Source organism: Sinocyclocheilus anshuiensis, unplaced genomic scaffold, assembly GCF_001515605.1.
Source record: "Sinocyclocheilus anshuiensis isolate Anshui unplaced genomic scaffold, SAMN03320099.WGS_v1.1 scaffold2067, whole genome shotgun sequence".
Taxonomy (NCBI): Eukaryota; Metazoa; Chordata; class Actinopteri; order Cypriniformes; family Cyprinidae; genus Sinocyclocheilus; species Sinocyclocheilus anshuiensis.
This window is the reverse complement of record NW_015540844.1, coordinates 309,932-328,761: the sequence shown is the minus strand read 5'-3', so window position 1 is coordinate 328,761 and position 18,830 is coordinate 309,932. Positions and strand designations below refer to the sequence as shown.

General features: G+C 38.1%; 1 protein-coding gene across 2 annotated transcripts in view; it reads left to right on the top strand.

Annotated features, from left to right (window-relative positions):
* The window catches only part of LOC107687582 (podocan-like), a 24,686-nt gene extending 10,306 nt beyond the window's left edge, over positions 1–14,380 (top strand). For both annotated transcript variants that reach the window (XM_016484968.1, XM_016484969.1), the window contains 6 exons: positions 6,491–6,600; positions 6,681–6,837; positions 9,671–9,786; positions 9,931–10,588; positions 11,514–11,662; positions 14,203–14,380. In XM_016484968.1, coding sequence (XP_016340454.1) covers positions 6,491–6,600; positions 6,681–6,837; positions 9,671–9,786; positions 9,931–10,588; positions 11,514–11,662; positions 14,203–14,380 — 1,368 coding nt within the window. The remainder of the gene's footprint in view (positions 1–6,490; positions 6,601–6,680; positions 6,838–9,670; positions 9,787–9,930; positions 10,589–11,513; positions 11,663–14,202) is intronic.
* Positions 14,381–18,830: the final 4,450 nt, after the last annotated feature.

Genomic DNA, 18,830 nt, shown 5'->3' with positions numbered 1-18,830 from the left:
TGCTACTGCTTCTGTTAGCTTTTAATATACAGTTTTATCCTGATTAAAGCTTTAATACAGTACGGCAACTACACGCGCGTCCATGTTTAATGCTTCTCATAACTATGTGAAAATAAGTCTATAATTGTAACAGTTCATTGTTGGAGGTGAGCTGAATGAGAGAGAGAGAGAAAGAGAGAGAGAGAGATGCAGAGCGTGTGCAGAGCAGGGGGACGTGAGGAACAGTATTAAGAACCGCTGCTTTAAAACATTGATTTTGAAACTTGTGAAACCATTAGAATGGTTAGAAGACCGAATCGCGATTCATATATGAATAGATTTTTATGTGCACCTCTAGTTTTCTCTTCCCTTAAATGGAACAGTTCATTGTTTGAGCTGAGCTGGTGATCTGAATGAGAGATTGAGAGAGAGAGAGAGAGAGAGATATGCAGAGTGTGTGCAAAGGAGGTAGATGTGAGGAAAAGGATTAAGAAACGCTGTTTTAGAACTTTGATTTTGAATCTTGTGAATTCATTAGAATCGTTAGAAGACAGAATCACGATTCATATATGAATAGATTTTTACGTGCACCCCTAGTTTTCTATTCCTCTTCTCTAAAGCAGCACAGCATGGCCTCGCCCCCTTTATTGCATGTTTCTGGGGGCGGGGTTTGTCTGGGACTACAACGAATTACTTCGCAGGTTTGTGACATCACAAACCTGGGAAGTAACTCGTAGTCCCTATGAGCCGTGTTTGTAGGCATTAAACTGCCAGAATTTTAAAAGACGATATCTCCATTTGCATTGAACTTTCAGATTTGTAACTTTGCAGATATTGTTTATGCTCAAACAGCAACATTAGACACTAACTAACGTTAAAAAAGTGAAATCGCAATGAACCACCCCTTTAAGGAGGCTGACAAGGTCCCCTTCCTGAACTCTCCGGTCTCCCCTAAAGGGCTGTTTGGACCTGCCGTCGAGGGATTTGCAGAGCGTTTTACAGCAGCACAGAAGAAACTGTTGTGAATACTGGGCCCGTTCCAAAAGTGCCTTCACAAACATCCGCTGTTATAGCGAGAAAAATAAACAACAAACATTTTCAAAAAGAGAGCAAATTTCCTCTTACAGTTATCACGAGTGTCAAGTCCCCGCATGGCGACTCACCACCCAAACTAATCCAACCCCTCGCCACACGGGCCGACGCCTGGCAGGCCATCCCCGGATTATCAGACTGGGTTCTGGGGATTATAAAACGAGGTTACTCACTCCAGTTCGCTCGAAGACCCCCGCGGTTCCGCGGCGTGGTCTCCACCTCAGTGCAGAGCAAGAATGCTCACGTCTTGCGATCTGAGGTGAAGAATTTACTGGCAAAAGGAGCTGTAGAGACGGTTCTGCCTTCCGCGGCGTGGTCTCCACCTCAGTGCAGAGCAAGAACGCTCACGTCTTGCGATCCGAGATGAATAATTTACTGGCAAAAGGAGCTTTAGAGATGCTTCTGCCAGCTCAGAGCGAGTTAGGCTTCTACAGCCTTTACTTCCTCGTCCCCAAAATGGACGGCGGCCTTCGGCCCATCCTCGATCTCAGAGACCTGAACCGTGCCCTCATGAAACGGCCGTTCAGAATGACTACCCTGAAGCAGATCCTCTCGCAAATACGTCAAGGGGACTGGTTCTTTTCTCTGGATCTGAAAGATGCTTACTTTCACATTCAGGTAGCCCCCCATCACAGATGATTCTTGAGATTCGCCTTCCAGGGAGTGGCATATCAGTACACGGTCCTGCCCTTCAGACTGTCCCTGGCTCCCCGCACTTTTACGAAGTGCATGGACACAGCCCTCGCCGTCCACTTTCACCAGGTTCTATAACTTGGAAGTTACGGCCTTGCAGGCTCGGATTCTATCTGCTTAAATGGATACGCACCTGCGTAAGGCGGTCTATTTCTTCAGGCATTGCCTTTTTTTTCAGGTACGCTTTTGGCCCTTTCAGTAGTGCTGAGGCTGTACAAAACCGTTGGAACAATTATCCAAGGCCGGGCTGACCTCAGTGCGTTCAACCTCTTGCCTCCCGCAGGGCTCACCCTGTGTATAATTGGTCCCTCTGAGCCTTTTATGCTCAAGGCCAGTTCATGTTAGTTGTTCCTCTTTCATGACACGGTGGGATTGTATTGGTTCCCCATAAGCGTCTAGCGACGCAGTATGAGTGAAGTATCGAAAGGGAACGTACTCGGTTACTTACGTAACCTCGGTTCCCTGAGATACGGGAGTGAGGACTGGGTTCCTTGCCGTGCCATGACGCTGCACACAGTGTCGTTGCTTCAGTTGAATTTACCTGAGATCCTATGGTGAAATGCCCGCTTATATAGCCAGATGGCCCCGCCCAATCTGGCGGGCTCTGGCAGGCTTCGTCGCCATAGGTTTGTTTTTTATTTACTGCACGAACCAATGGCCGTGCAGTTACACTGCGTGATTGTAAAGGCTTCAGTCCTCGGAGAAAAAGGAGTTTTTCCCCATAAGTGTCTAGCGGCGCAGTACTCGTTCCCGTATCTCAGGGAACCGAGGTTACGTAAGTAACCGAGTACGTTTTTATAACTTAATAGGAACATTAGTAAATTGTTCCTAGAACATATTTTGTTAGATGGGTATATGGTTGTTAGCGTGGTAGTTTGGTCTGTAGAGTCTGGTTTAGTGAGATTTTCACCTGTTTTATGGTCTAGCTGGTGAAAATATTGCTTCTGATCACTTAGTATGCATATAATTAGAACAATCATTCACATGATCTGGAACACATATGGGACGTCTTCATTTTCAATGTTTTAGCATATTGTTCGCAGTGAATTAAAAACAAAACCTGTGTTTCTATTCATCATGTAATCAGACTGTGGTGTGATTTAATTGCGACATTTTTGTTGGCAAGGGCACACACTTTTCATAACAAAAAATAAAAATAAAAAAAATAGTTTATGTTGGTCATGAGAGAGTCAGTCGTGTTCTGTTATTGGCAGCCAGTTTGGCACTGTTCAGCTCCTCTCAATCCCTCATTCCGTTAGTGCTGTGGACTGTTCTTATGCCAGCTGGTAACAGCGATGGCAAGGCTTTAACATGCACACATGCCAGCTTTCCCCGTTAATCACCCAGCAGTGCGCGCCAGGCCATGCGAGCAAAAGCGGTCCCAGTGACCTCCAGAGTGTGCGCTGGACAGATTTGTTGCTGATGGACTTAAAAAAGGATAACGGCAAGAGAAAGAGATCCTACTGAGATTTTATCTGACACTGGCCCGTGTAATCTCACCATCCTGCTGGAAAAGCAAGACAAAAACTCACCAATGAAAGCCAAAGCAAACAGCAGAAACTTATGCGCTGATGTGAATGTTTGCCGTCGAACATGCATTCTTGCCGTACTGAATCAGTGAATTTGGCCAAGTTTGCTAACTTTGTGGCTTAAAATACATGCAAGATATTCCAACTTGTTTGAGGCATTTAAAAGCATGTTCGTCAATAGAACTGTATTCGTTGTCCATGAAATATTCTATACTTTTTACTTCTGTTCATGGGTTCTGACCATGATGTCTACATTTCCACCAGTTTTTGTTTTTGTTGTTTTCTATACAGCCGTTCAGGAACACTACCACCCCCGTCTATTAAAGGAAAAGTTCACCCAAAATTAAAATTTGCTTAAAATTTACTCTTCCTCAGGCCATCCAAGATATAGATGAGTTTGTTTCTTCATCAGAAGAGATTTGGAAAAATGTAGCATTACATCACTTGCTCACCAGTGGATCCTCTGCAGTGAATGGGTGCCGTCAGAATGAGAGTCTAAACAGCTGATAAAACATCACAATAATCCACAAGTAATCCACACCACTCCAGTACATCAGTTCATGTATTGTGAAGTGAAAAGCTGTGCATTTGTAAGAAACCAATCCATAACTTCAAACTGTTGCCATAATCCACAATATCGCTTTATCCAGTGAAAAAGTTCATCCCCTGTTGTCTTCTCACTTCAAAATCCACCATGTTTGTTTTGGACTAATTTCACTTATAGGGCCCTATTTTAACGATCTAAGCGCATGGTCTAAAGCGCACGGCGCAGGTGCACTCAGGGCGTGTCCGAATCCACTTTTGCTAGTTTAACGATGGGAAAACGGTCGGTGCGCCCGGGGGCATGGTCTAAATGGGTTGTCCCTATTCTCTTAATAAACCAATCAGAGTCTCATCTCCCATCCCCTTTAAAAGCCAGTTGCGCTCGCACCATGGCGGGTTCGCTATTTACATGGCGGAATGTAATTTTTCTTTTTGAAAAATGTTTGTGTGTTGCCGCGCGTCCCAGTGTGTGTAATAAGCAAAGTGTATGCGCGTTGTGCACCCGCCTATAGGCACATATTGCGCTCTTTAAATAACAAAGAAAAAATATTACGCCAGACTCTAGACCAGGTTTGAGTTGGTCTATGGCGCAGTCTATTTTCAGTTTCTCAAAATAACAATGCGCCTGAACACACCTCTTTTTTAGACCAGCACGCTCATGGGCGCACAAATGGGCGGAAATGCATTTGCTATTTAAACAACGCGGTGCAGGACGGGAAAATGACAACTGCGTCGGGCTGAAACTAGCAAAAACACTTGCGCCGCATTGCGCCGGGTGTATGATAGAGCCCATAAAGTTACTTGATCTGTGCATATTTCTTGATTCAGACAAGATGATTTTTTCACTGGAGAAAGCTATATTATGGATTATTGTGGACTCCCATTTTAACCTGAAGTAATGGTTTAAAGTTAAAAATGTCTAAATCTAGGTTGTAGGTTTGATTTTGACATTGGTGGGGACAAAACAGCAGACAACACCCCTCCCCCATCCAACTACCCCAATCTAAAGTTTTCATCTAAAGTTTATTGCTATTGTTGCCAACATACATTTATAGCTATGGTAGCCAACGTTAGCATATTCATCAAATAGTCATCATTTACTTTAACTTCTCAGGTAATATCAATGGTACATTTCAGTGTGGTCAAAATTACAACAACAGTGGTTATAAATAAATAAATAAATAGTTAGTTAGTTATAGTGACCCTATACTTGCGTTGCATAATTTGCCTAGCTAGAGCTGTCTGCGTTCACATACTTTTGTGAAGTTTTGTCCCTCAAACATTTCAGAATCTTGAATCACATAATTAAAGCTCATTACTTAAAATAGTTTAATGGCCACATATGACAGATGCACCTATAAAGTAACTGTAGCATGTCGCATATCTTCTTTCACCTCTCTGCTCATATAATGTCTCTTTTCAATCTGTTCACTTCACACTGTTCTGCTCAGAAGGATCTCTGGATGGCCTCTTCATGCTTGCTGGAGGCCTTGGTCGCAGCGCTAAGAGGGAAAGTCACAGAACAACACACAGTTCAGCTCTTTTAGCGGCTCTGGGTCATGACTACCTTGAGCTCTAAATGGAATCTTTCTTTTGCACACAGAACTGTAACATAAATCTAATGTTTTAATTGAACATAAAATATTTCTCCTTGAAGAATGTTAGACGATGGAAATCCAGGGTCAGTGCAATATTGTGGATGATTTTTCCTTTGTGGTGCCTTGGTAAAATACTAGTTACTTTTTTATTTATTTATTTATTTTTAAATAAAAACACTATGTTGAAGCAAAAAAAATAAAAAAATAAAAAATCATTAGTGTCACATAGGGTAATCAGTATTTCTAGATATTGCTATATTTGACCATATTTTACTATTTCACTATGCTGTATTGATATCCTTTTTGTGAATATTTTTTTGTTTGTTTCTTTAATATTTTGTGGTGGAAAAGTTCCAATGAAGATGGAGCTTTGAATTATTTTTTTATTTTAAAGAAATTAATGCAGCAAGGATGCATTAAATGGATCAAAAATTACAGTAAATACATTTATAACATTTCAAAATATTTCAAACAAATGCTATTCTTTCTGAATGTTGAACATTCTATTCATAAAAAAATCCTGAATCCTGAAAAAAAATATGATATCATGGTTTCTACAAAAATATAAAACAGCACAACTGATTTCAACATTGATAATAATCAGAAATGTTTCTTGAGCAGCAAATCAGAATATTAGAATGATTTCTGAAGATCATGTGACAATGAAGACTGGAGTAATGATGCTGAAAATTCAGCTTTGAATCACAGGAATAAATTATATTTTACAGTATATTTAAATAGAAAACAGCTATTTTAAACTGCAAAAATATTTCACAATATTACTGTTTTTACTGTATTTTTATTTAAAAAAATGCAGCTTTGGTGAGCAGAAGATACTTTTTTTGAAATACATTAAAAATTGACCAACTCTAGCTTTGCTACTTCAGTTCCCTTTTTTCTCACATAAAAAAATAATTTCAACTTGAATCAATCCTTCATGTCCATTCATTTATTTATTCAGTAACAATCCATGTAAGTAATCCATTCCACTACATTGAGTTCATTTTGCCATAATGACCGACTTGTTTCGACATTGTCCGTTAAACTTGTTCGCAGCTCACAGCAGCTCCTAAACACCTCCCTCCCTCTTTGGTCAGCGCTGATTTCGCTGCTAACCAGCTCACTAAAATCTTCCCCAACACGTTCGGCCAGAAGCCTGCTCTGAAGTAAGCCCAAAGTGCTCTTTCGACATGGTTTATGTGTTGCTTCGTGACTCCATGTTAATGGACTGTGTGCTGTGCTTCAGGTCAGTGTATCTCCATAACAACAAGCTAACAGATGCCGGTCTGCCAGAGAACATGTTTAATGGATCAGACAACCTTGAGATCCTCATTATGTCCAGTAATTTCCTCCGTTATGTCCCTAAGGGTCTGCCCACCGCCCTCTTCCGCCTACATTTGAAGGTAAGACCAAAGTTCAGTCATCATGTACTCAGTTTCATGTGATATTAAACCATTTCCATTCTTCCATGCATTGGACAGTCTAAAGTGATATTTTTTTCACAATTTTTTTCGCACCATAAAAGGAGTACATATTATATTTCAAATCTTCGGAAGCTATAGATAGTTTCATGTGAGGAACAGAAAGTTTTGAAATGAGAAGAGCATCAACTCTTGGAGTGAGAGACTTGTTGCACTCTCACTATTTATTAATTCTTGTCTCCGTCTACCAATCAGAATCCTCAAGCACTCATTAGTGTTCTGGAATAAAACTGGACATTTTTTAAAGGGGTCATATGACGTTGCTAAAAAGAAACTTTTGAAACTTTTAAAACTTTTGTGTATTTGGTGTAATGAAACGTGTTTATGTGGTTTAAGGTTAAAAAAAACCACATTATTTTCCACATACTGTACATTATTGTTTCTCCTCTATGCCCCGCCTTTCTGAAATGCGTATATTTTTACAAAGCTCATTGTTCTGAAGAGCGAGGTGTGCTCTGATTGGCCAGTTATCCAGTGCGTTGTAATTGGCCGAATACCTCAAGCGTGTGATGGAAATGTTACGCCCCTTACCACACTGTGATGCCATGTCCCGGCGCGACAAGACAAAACCAATATAACCCATTATAAACGAGGCATTTGTTGCATCCATTGGGGACATAATTACTGATTATAATGACTTATACTGTCTTTTTACGCGTCGCGTTGCATCGTGTAAACATAAAACCATGTTTGCATTTGTGATCGGAGAAAAGACAAACAACAAGCGCTACTCTACACTGCTCAAAACTCGCGTTTGACTCATCAGTGGCAAATCCTTTAAATATGAAAGCGTACTTACAGTCTGTGAGTCAGCATTATTTGTCAGAACACCGGCATTGTAGGCTACTCTCCCAGGAAACAGTCCTCATCCTCCGTAAAATGCGTTGCTCACATCTGAATATTTGAGTTGAACCGTTCCGGAACAGTGTTGTAAATACAACTTAACCACTGATTTCTAGTTGTGTCCTCTTTTGGAAGGCCAAACAAAGTAGTTTCGCTTTCACAACGAAACACAGCGTCTCCGACATGGTGGCAGCGGCAACAATACTCCAGCGAGAATAAAAGTTACGCCTCCTTTCTTTGCGTAAACATTTGGGCGGCGTTATGCAAATCTTCCCACATAGTGACGTAGACATGTGGGGGCGTGTTTAAACGAGGCGTTTTAGGAGGGCGTGGATGAGTCTTAACTTTTATAAAGAATATCTCTTTTGGTTTGAGACTTTAGTCTTTGCAACTTTAGGAATCTTATCTATTTACGAACAGCTTGTAAAACTCCAAAGAGAAAGGAAAACTTGAAATCGCATCATATGACCCCTTTAATGTTCACAGAATATTCAGAATTAATGGGATTAAACTTAATGGGAACATAAACTAAACGTTCTTATAGCACTTTTTTTATCATCTGGATAGTACCGACTTTTGAACTCCCACCAATATGGCCACCAAGTAAACCATCTTTTTATTTTGTTCAAGTTTTTTCCCCGTTGTTAAACCTGCTAGAATGACCGGAGTGCAGGTTGCAAATAAGTGACTTGGGATTTTCTTCGAATTTTCTTTCAGCCAAATGAATTAATCTTTATTCACGGCATTTTGTACGTTTGCAGAGTTAAGTTAAAATGCTGTATTTCCAATTGCCAAATTCCCCAAGCACGTCCCCATACGCAATCTTTGATAATAATCAGAATTAGGAAGTCATTGTAGTGCAGCCAAAAATAAATTGTGTGAAACAAAAATGATTAGTTCCCTACCTGATTCCCTAATGCGTCTTCTGGTTCAGCTCTCAAATCTCATCCATGCTCGACAATCTTGTTTCATTCAAATATGGTGTGTCATGGTGTGGCTGTCAAGTTATCCACGGCTGATCAAAGTAGAACATAGATGGACATCATACAAATGTATTACGTGTAGCCATCACAGATTCAAATGACTGACGACTCGTTTAGGCTGTTCAGAGTTGATTCTTTCTTTTGGGAGACAAATACTTTATTTATCATGCACTTTCAGCTTTACAACTTTGCAGATCATTTACATTCACATACAGCTACATTACACACTGCATGAAAGGCAATATTCGAAATGGCATAATAGGGGCACTTTAAATTTAACATGTTGGGTTGAGCAATTTTTGTGCGCTAATAAGAAACTTTTTTTTATATACTTTTTACGTAGCAGATTTCAAAATGAGTATTTAACAATTTTTCATACTATAATAATGATGATGATAATGATTAGAGTGATTATTAAATTTGTTTGTAAAATAGCTTCCAGTTAAGTTTAAATTTATTAATGTATGTATTTATTTGTTTGTTTGGTTGGCTGTAGTACAATACTGTAGAATGAAAATATCAGCCATTTTTTGTTATCAACCATGACATAAAAACGATCATCTATTGAAAATTTTCAATTTTGTAATTTTTATGCAAATTCTTAATTTTTCTTTTTAATTTGTATAGATATTCTTAAAAAGTCAATATCAATGCATTGCTAGTCTTGATGCACCATATTTGAATTGATAATAGTCAATAATGGCAAATGTCATTGGTTCATTGACGTCAAACCTGGTGTGATACGTTTTGATGTGATTTGTTAATTTGTGTGAACAAACCATTTAAAACCTCCTTTTGACATCAAAAGAATAGCAGAAGGTCATCATAACAAATACAAAATATATTATACATAATGGCATCATTGCCTCAATGCACCTCAAATGCAACTGGTAATGTGATTTTTATTTTTTTGGTCTGTTTTTCTGCAGAACAACAAGTTGGAGAAGATTCCCGGAGGTGCGTTCGATAGTTTGTTCCATCTTCGGGAACTTTACCTGCAAAACAACTTCCTGAGTAATGACGGCATGGATAACGAGACCTTCAGGTCAGCAGACTGAATAAACAAAAAAAACAACAACATAATTTACCTTGCACTCTTTCTTCTGCATAGCTCTCTCCTTCCTAACCTTCTTGTAAAAGCCCTACCTGAGCTGTAACTGATGGAAACTATCCTGCCTTCTCTCATCAGTCACTTGAACAGTCTGGAATATCTGGATTTGTCCAATAACAACCTGACCGTTGTTCCTCTCGGGCTTCCTCGGAATCTCATCCTGCTTCACTTGGAGAAGAACTCCATCCAGAGCATCACAGCCAACGCATTGACGCCCATCCGAAATTTGGAGTACCTGCTCCTCCACAACAACCGCCTCCGCTCTCGCTCCATCCATCCATCAGCCTTCCAGGGTCTCAAACGACTCCACACCGTCCACATGTACAACAACCTTCTCGAGCGCGTTCCCCGCGGACTTCCTCGCCGCGCGAAGACCCTCATGCTGCTCCACAACTTCATCGGCGAGATCGGACGCAACGATCTGATCACGCTCTACACCCTGACGGAGCTCAACCTCAGCTACAACCGCCTCACCAGCGCCAAGCTCCACAGAGAGGCCTTCAGGAAGCTCCGCATCCTGGAGACCCTGGATCTGTCGGGAAACAAGCTGCAGACACTGCCGTTGGGTCTTCCCAAGAGCCTCCAGGTTTTGAAGGTGAAGGACAATCAGATGGCTGAGGTACCGGAAGGAGCTCTGATGGGAATGAGTTCGCTGAGGGAACTTTACCTGACCAACAATCAACTGAAGCTGAACTCCATCTACCAGGGAGCTTGGCAAGAGCTCAGCGCGCTCACGGTGAGAGATCATCAGTCAGTCAAGAATTTTTATGATTGAACTTGATTAGAACAAAATGTGGCAACCATGTATGAATGAAAATGAATGAATGCATTTTACAGAGCTTAGAGAATTTGGGGGCTTGTGGGGGCTTGAGTTTTTCTGTTAAACATACTACTAGTAATATAAAACATGATCATTTCTGACAGACTGATGGGCTCATGAATAATAAATATATAGAAAAATGGGGTGAAGTTTCTCAAGTGATCAACTAGACTTTTGTGCAAGTAACCTTTATTCATGTTACACCTGGACCTCATGAAAATTATTTGTTTTTATTTTGTTTATTTTTCATTTCATATTATTTTATTTTTTTTATTAATTTTTTTGCATCATTTTTTGTTTTATATTTTTAATTTATATTTTTATAGTTTATTTAATTTCCTTTTATTTTTTTGTTATATATTTTTTATTTTATTTTATTTTGCCTGTGTGGACTAAACTTGTTTTTCTGTTATCAGCTGGATAAGAAAAGCAGACTTTATGCTCTTAATAAATAATAAAAATATAGAAAATGGGGTAAAGTTAGTCATGTGGTCAACTAGATTACCATTATTGTGCAAATAACCTTGACTAATGTTATAAGTGAACCTCATAAAAATAAATTATTTTATTTATTTATTTTGCCTGTGGAGTAAGTAATTACAGAGAGAGCTTGTTTTCTTTTATCAGCTGGATAAGAAAAGCAGACCCTACACTCTTACATGGGGAAAAAAAGATATAAAAAGAAGCAATTTCTTTCACTGCATGATTTCATAAGTGCTGTTTCCAGCCAAGGAAAGATTCTAGACTGTAAAGTCCAATTTCCCATTTCAAAGGCTTGGCCGTATCTCCCTTTGATATATGAAGAAAGAAGATGCTTGAACGTGTTTTATGTGTTTTTTAGACGCTGGATCTCTCCGGTAACATGTTGTCACACATTCCTTCTGACCTGCCCGAGTCTCTTGAGTTCCTTCACCTGCAGAACAACAGAATCAGCTCTGTTTCAGACACAGCCTTCCTCAACACACCCAACATCAAAGGCATCTTCCTCAGGTGACTCGATGATCCTTTACTTTTTGTCTTTTTCACTTTTCACTATTTTTCATCCTTTCGCTAGGAATGGCTGGCGTCCCACTAGTTGATTGTTCAAACAATTTTCAGTTAAAACCTTAAAATGAAATTGAAAGAAGTCTCCTCTTGCTCGCCAAGGATGCATTTATTTGATCAGAATTACAGTAACAACAGTAATATTGTGAAATATTTGTATAATTTAAAATAACTGTTTTATATGTGAATATATTTTAAAATGTAATTTATTCCTGTGATCAAAGCTGAATTTTCAGCATCATTACTCCAGTCTTCAGTGTCACATGATCTTCAGAAATCATTCTAATATGCTGATTTGCTGCTCAAGAAACATTTCTGATTATTATCAATGTTGAAAACAGTTGTGCTGCTTCATAGTTTTGTGGAAACTGAGATACTTTTTATTTTTCAGGATTCTTTGATGAACAGAACGTTCAAAGGAACAGCATTTATTTATAAATGTAACATTATAAATGCCTTTACTATTATTTTTGATCAATTGAATGCATCCTTGCTGAATAAAAGTATTCCTTTCTTTTTTCTTACTGACCTCAAACTGTTGAACAGTACTTTAGATGCATTACACATAAATGTGTGTTTGCTCCACATTTAAATCATTATGGAATAGATGTGAGTCATGTAAATGAGCTGTAAATGATTGCACTGATTTTGCATGTAAACACATTTTGCAGCCGTTCTGACGGCTTAGACAAGCACCAACACATGCAGACACTCAATGTTTATTTTTGGTGTCAAAACTAGATAAAAACCAGACAAGATCAAAATCTCATGTAAACATGGTTTTCTCGCATTGTTGGATTTTATAATGAGTTTTATTTTGAATAGCTATCAGCATTTTGTTGTACATTCACACATTCACACAACTCTGATTGTTTGTGTGCTCAGATCAGAGTTTTTTTGTGTGTTTCGTTTTCTGAAAGGTGATTTTCGTGCACGGTTGGATCTGCTCTGCTGTAATGAACTCAATATTGAAGCTCTCACAGCTGCACTTACTCCCACATAACGTGAGGCGAGAACATTTCAATAAGATCATACAGTAAGAGCGTTCAGACTGTAAACTGAGAGCATGTGGAGCGAATGAAAGAACGGACAGATTTCAGTTTTCTCATCCTGACCCGATTATCGGTTTCAGAAACATCTGAAACACAGAGATTTGGACTAGTTTAGGTGCTGGTTGTGTGTTTTAATGGTGTATATTCTAAATATATATTTTAAAATTATAAACACTCTTTTTATCTTACATTCTGCAAATAGGTCACTATGTCGGAACAATACATTTTGTCTAGCACATAATAAAATAATATAAACAATATTTATATTTCAGACACCATATGGTGCAGTAAAAACCATGATGAAAAGCATAATTAAAAACTGTACTTTAGTGAAACAGTCTCTAAATATTTACTATGAAGAAAATATTTGCTGTCATTAAAATGATAATGAAAAGTACTTTATTGAAAAAAAGTGATAAAATAGCATGTCATTTCAATTGACAATAAAATGGAAAGAATTTTATGTCGCTACACTGTAAAAAAAATCTGTAAATATAGGGCACAATGTATTGTAGTAACATGAAGGATTTTTCCATATTGCTCTTTTACAGGTGTTTTACCTGTATTTTTAATTTTGCACTCCATTGCATTGTGTTTTAGAGTGAATGGAAATGTCTGTAAAATTACTGGATAATGTCCTGGCAGAAAATGAACAGTACATCATCCTTTTTTTTTTAACAAGTGTAGACCTACATTGTTCTTTATTCTGTAAAACTTAAGGACTTTTATAATATTCAAGAAAAAAAAAAAGTAATAAAGCAATACAGCTTTGCAGGAGCAATATGAAAGGAACAGTAGTTTGTCCAAAAATGAAAATGGTCATTCACATTGGCAGAAGAACACAGATGTTCAAGAAGGATTAATGTCAGTGAAATTTTTTTTTTAAATTGCGATATTTACTTGATTCCAGACCTAATACTCATGTGGGAGAGGCAGATTCCTCTTGCACATAATGTCCTGTCTGATCTGTCTCTGTCATTAAAAAGATGGAAGAAAATGAAAAAGATGGATTTATGTGCATCAATAAAACACTCTGTGCTCAGTCTCAGGTGGACAGGCGATATCATGGACTCGATGGACGTTTCTTAATGGACATGCCTGAGCCATTACAACCCATGTCAGTGTAACTTTTTAGCAATTTAGCTAGTCGATTTATAACAGTACGGACTGGAGTGCTGCTCATCCTCACTGAACTCCTGCTTTGATTTGAGATCATGTGACGTTTCAGGATGAAGCCACTCATCTTTTCTGAGAATTCGCTCCTCTCGTTGTTTAAACCGGAATTGGACGGCCTGTCTGATAATGTCTTCCAAATTGCATTTGATTTGCAGGTTTTACTTGTGATGTTTCTGAAATTAGACTTTAAAATCAGCCTTACGTGACGCTTCCTTTGCATTTACTCTTTCTCCGCCTGTCGTTCTGTTTCTCCCTCAGATTTAACCGTCTCTCAGTTCATTCGGTGTCCGAAGAGTCTTTTTCTCACCTGTCCAGGCTTCAGGTGTTGGACATTGGCCACGGTAACATCTCTCCCAACCGAGGCCAAGCAGGAGAGCAGGTGGAGGAGGAAGAGGAGGAGTTACCGTACAAAGAAGAGGAGGAGAAACATTCATGAGTCACAGATGAAAAAACAGTAAAAATTCATGCCTTGAACTTCCCTTCACTCAAAAATAAAATAAAAATGACAAGCAGTTTGAAATTATAAATGCATTGTGGCTGCTGACAAAATGTGATTGTTTCCAAAAGCATTGACTAATTACATCTGCGTGCTTCAAAATGACATGTTAGACGTGAGAACGGAAAATACTAATTGTGCTACTACTAATTTCTGTCTTTTTCATTAAAAAAAGGCTTTATATTGTAATAGGATGCAACAGTAAGAAAACAAAAGTCCTATACTTTAATATCTGGTGCAGGATGCCGGAAAATTTTATTGGTTGTCTTTTATTTTTTTGTTTTTGTGGTGTTTGCTCTTTCACGGCTCACGGCTCATTGTGTTTACATGCATAATACCGTTTTGTACTATGAAATTATAATTTCTTACTCCAGAGAAAAGGCTTGGGGTATTTTTTTCTGTAACGGAAGACTTATTGTTGAAAAGAAAAATGCTGTCTTCTGAAGTCATAGGATAGTTTTGTGTGAGGAAGAGAACAATAATTGATAGTTTGATGTTTGACACTTTTTTCGATGAATAACAGCTTAAATTTCAGTCTGTTCCTTAACAAATCTATCATATGACTTGACTGGCTTGATTGCTGGATTGTGCACCTTTCAGAATCTAATTGAGGCTGTGTTTACACAACAACGGTGTGCTTAAAATGGAAAAGTTTTTTCTGTTTTTTCACATACAGATGACAGCATTGTCAAAATGATCCCCGTCCACACAGATCTGTGAAAAGTGACTTAAAATGCTGTATGATGCATGCCAGGCCAGTAGTTGCCAATGTCACTTTGTAGAGAAACACTATGTGAACATGTAATACGCATGCGCATGTAATCACCGTTTCACAGATTTGTGTTTTTGTAGTTTACACGGAGACGATAATGGTATCATTTTCAAAACACATTTCAAAAATTTGCATTTTTAGGCCCCAAAGTGCCATTGTCGTGTAAATGAACAGCCAAAACACATAAAAAGTTCTCAGTTTTTTGTTGAAAATGATGTCGCGTAAACGCTCCCTTATAATTATTTTTTAAATTCTCATTCAATTCCTGAACTAAGGTAGCAAAGAGGAACCAGAATTTCAATTTGACCCCATAACCTCGTTTAAGATTATAAAAAAAGTTTAAAAAGTCTTGAAATTTGAATATTTTGTTGGCCTTTATGGATCAGGGTTGAAGAACCCTTCATTTCCCAGAATGCACCCCAAAAAAAAATCACATTTCTTTGAATTACAATTACATGTAAATTCCACTTCCTGTCATTTCAATTCAAATTCCAGCTTCCAGTCAGGTTGCACCAATTTCATTCAAATCGAAAACTTTTTTGCACAACCCTGCTTGACAGACGTGGCCGTTGTGTAGAAAAGACCTGCATGAAGATTCTTCAAAAATGATCCTTTTGGGCTCAACAGAAAACAGGTTTGGAACGATATGAGGGTGAGTATAAAATAATGACAGAATTTTTATTTTTAGGTGAACCGACACTTAGTTTGACAGCCTTTCGAGTCTGTTAATTGATCTTTTTTCTCATCATCACGTACAGGATGATTTGAGCACTACTTCATGTTGTTCAGACACATTTAGGCTGTTCCTTAACGTCATTCATCAGGTGACTTTCTCAGAAAATTGTTTTCAGAGCTTAATGAATGGAAAGTTCATCTGTAGCAGACGGGGTGTATGAACTGGCAGTCGGTTCCCAGAAAGATTTTAATTACGTTCATTTCCTCTCTAAACTAATGAACGTAAAGCGGCAGGGTAACTGCACATGACATGCAACGCAAATATGTAGACAAATGCATCCTGTGAAGACAGAAATCTTGCCCACAGTTATAATTTGCTCTTCTTTTTCCCTTCTACTAAAAGCTCAAGATTGTGAACCTGTTATCCTCGCCGGACATTTCATTTACCATGTTTTGAACTAGGGTGAAGGTTTGATTTTGACATTGGTGGGGACATAACAGCAGACAAGCCCCCCATCCAACTACCCCAACATTTTCGCATTTATGATAGACTTTTGACCACAGTTTCATGTCATCTAAAGTCTTTATTCATAGCTATGGTAGCAAACATTTTTCTTTGTTTTCTTTGGATTATTTGACTACTCAAAAGAGAGTATAGCAAAATATAACTTAATTGGTGTTTCCTGCTTGATAAATTTCACATACATAAACAAAAATCTTTTCTTTATTCAAAGTTGATCTATACAAGTATATGGAATCTATCCAAGGCTCTGTTAATCTTAAAGCAGTGACAACTGTATCTCTATATTCATCCTATGTGTCCTCTTTAGGTGTAAATTTGGTATATATATATATATATATATATATTAAATAAATAAAATAAAATAAAAAACACCATGGTTATTGTTAAAACGGTACAAAAATGGTATTTGTAGTAAAACTGTGGCTGTAAGAATGGTAATCAATACACCAAAAAAACATGGTTACTACACCTTTACCATAATAAAACCATGGTTAATTTTCTTAAGGGATTTGTATCTGTGTATACTTTCTTTGTTCCTTTTTTCTTTGTTTTGTTTGTATAACTGTACTGCATTAATGGTTTGATGTTTTGTACTGTTTAACAAAAAGAAAGAAAAAAATAAATAAAATTGCGAACCCGCTCCGAAGTCCCGATCTGAATCAAATGATTCGCAATATGCGCTCCGAAGTCCCAATTTGAATAATGACTCGCGAACCATCATTTCAGATCTGAACGAAGTTCCGATATGAATCAAAAGATTCACGAACCCACTCTGAACTTCCGATCTGAATTATCCGATTGGAGCGCTTCGAAATTGAATCATTTTGCGACGCAATTATTGAACTGATTCGGAGTTTCGAAAAGCTTTGTTTCACCCATCACTACGTGCTTTTTAAAATCATTACACGCCATGTCGAAATTCGAAAATGAATGGCTCCTTTGATCTGGTTTTTGCTAGTGAATCGAGTTTGAGTTTGAATCAATCGGAGCGGTTCCAGCATAAATTACTCACTCAGTTGAATCGGTTTGTCTGTTCCTCCGCTTTTTGCGCCTTCAGGCTTGTTTATATCACACTGTCAGCACTACTACTGGCTTAACTCGCTAGTTTTACGACATTAACTGAAATAAAAGAAAAAAGTATGTTTACAAAAATACAAAGAAAATACAAACCAATTTGGGATTTACAATTATGTACACTTACAATTATTGAATGGACAAGCATATAGTGGTAATATAGTGGTGAACTACAGTTAATTTGAGTTAAAGCAATAAGTTGACTATTAGTTTTATTTTATTTTATTTGTATTTTGCGAAGTTAATATAACCCAAAGCATTGCGTTGTATAAAATACAATTTTGGTAGATTTACCATGCTAATAACCTTGGAACTGTGTCATTACAATCTATAAAAAGGGTTTATGTGGTATTTTATCTTCGGAACACCACAAGATTGCATTGCAATCACTAGTAAACTGAATAATTGATGTTAATAAACTTTCTGCTAAAGATCTGTTCTATTGACAAAGCATGCAATTCATTTATTAAAACAGCCATGTTATATTTATATATAAAAAAAAAAAGACAACTTACATGCATCTAGTCCGTTGATAAAGCCATGTCTCAGGTCACATGTGACTTATTGATCGCCTTTTCACAGGCGTCCAATCACAGCTGACTTCCGGAAAAGGGGAAGTAACCAATGGGGTTTGAAATTACAATTAAAACAGCTAGTCCCTCCCCACGACTGCCAAAAATAAAAGTGTTCGAGCGAGCAAAAGCAAGCAGGTGAAAAAATACGGAGCGCCAGAATGAGGGGGATGATCACACGCGTGCGATGACACATATCCTCGCTTGCGAGGGCTTGTGTTGCGCGCACAGGTGATGTGATGCTGGCAGGCTCCCGTTTCCTCGCGTGTGGATCTGTTATCCTCTCACGGAAGTAGTTTATTGTGCATGTAAATATAACTGGTGCACTCGGTTCTTTTTGGCATAGATTTGCCGGCATAGAAGTGAATGTTAAATTTATCAGTATACAGGTGCATCTCAATAAATTAGAATGTCGTGGAAAAGTTCATTTATTTCAGTAATTCAACTCAAATTGTGAAACTCGTGTATTAAATAAATTCAATGCACACAGACTGAAGTAGTTTAAGTCTTTGGTTCTTTAATTGTGATGATTTTGGTTCACATTTAACAAAAACCCACCAATTCACTATCTCAACAAATTAGAATACTTCATAAGACCAATAAAAAAAACCTTTTTAGTGAATTGTTGGCCTTCTGGAAAGTATGTTAATTTACTGTACATGTACTCAATACTTGGTAGGGGCTCCTTTTGCTTTAATTACTGCCTCAATTCGGCGTGGCATGGAGGTGATCAGTTTGTGGCACTGCTGAGGTGGTATGGAAGCCCAGGTTTCT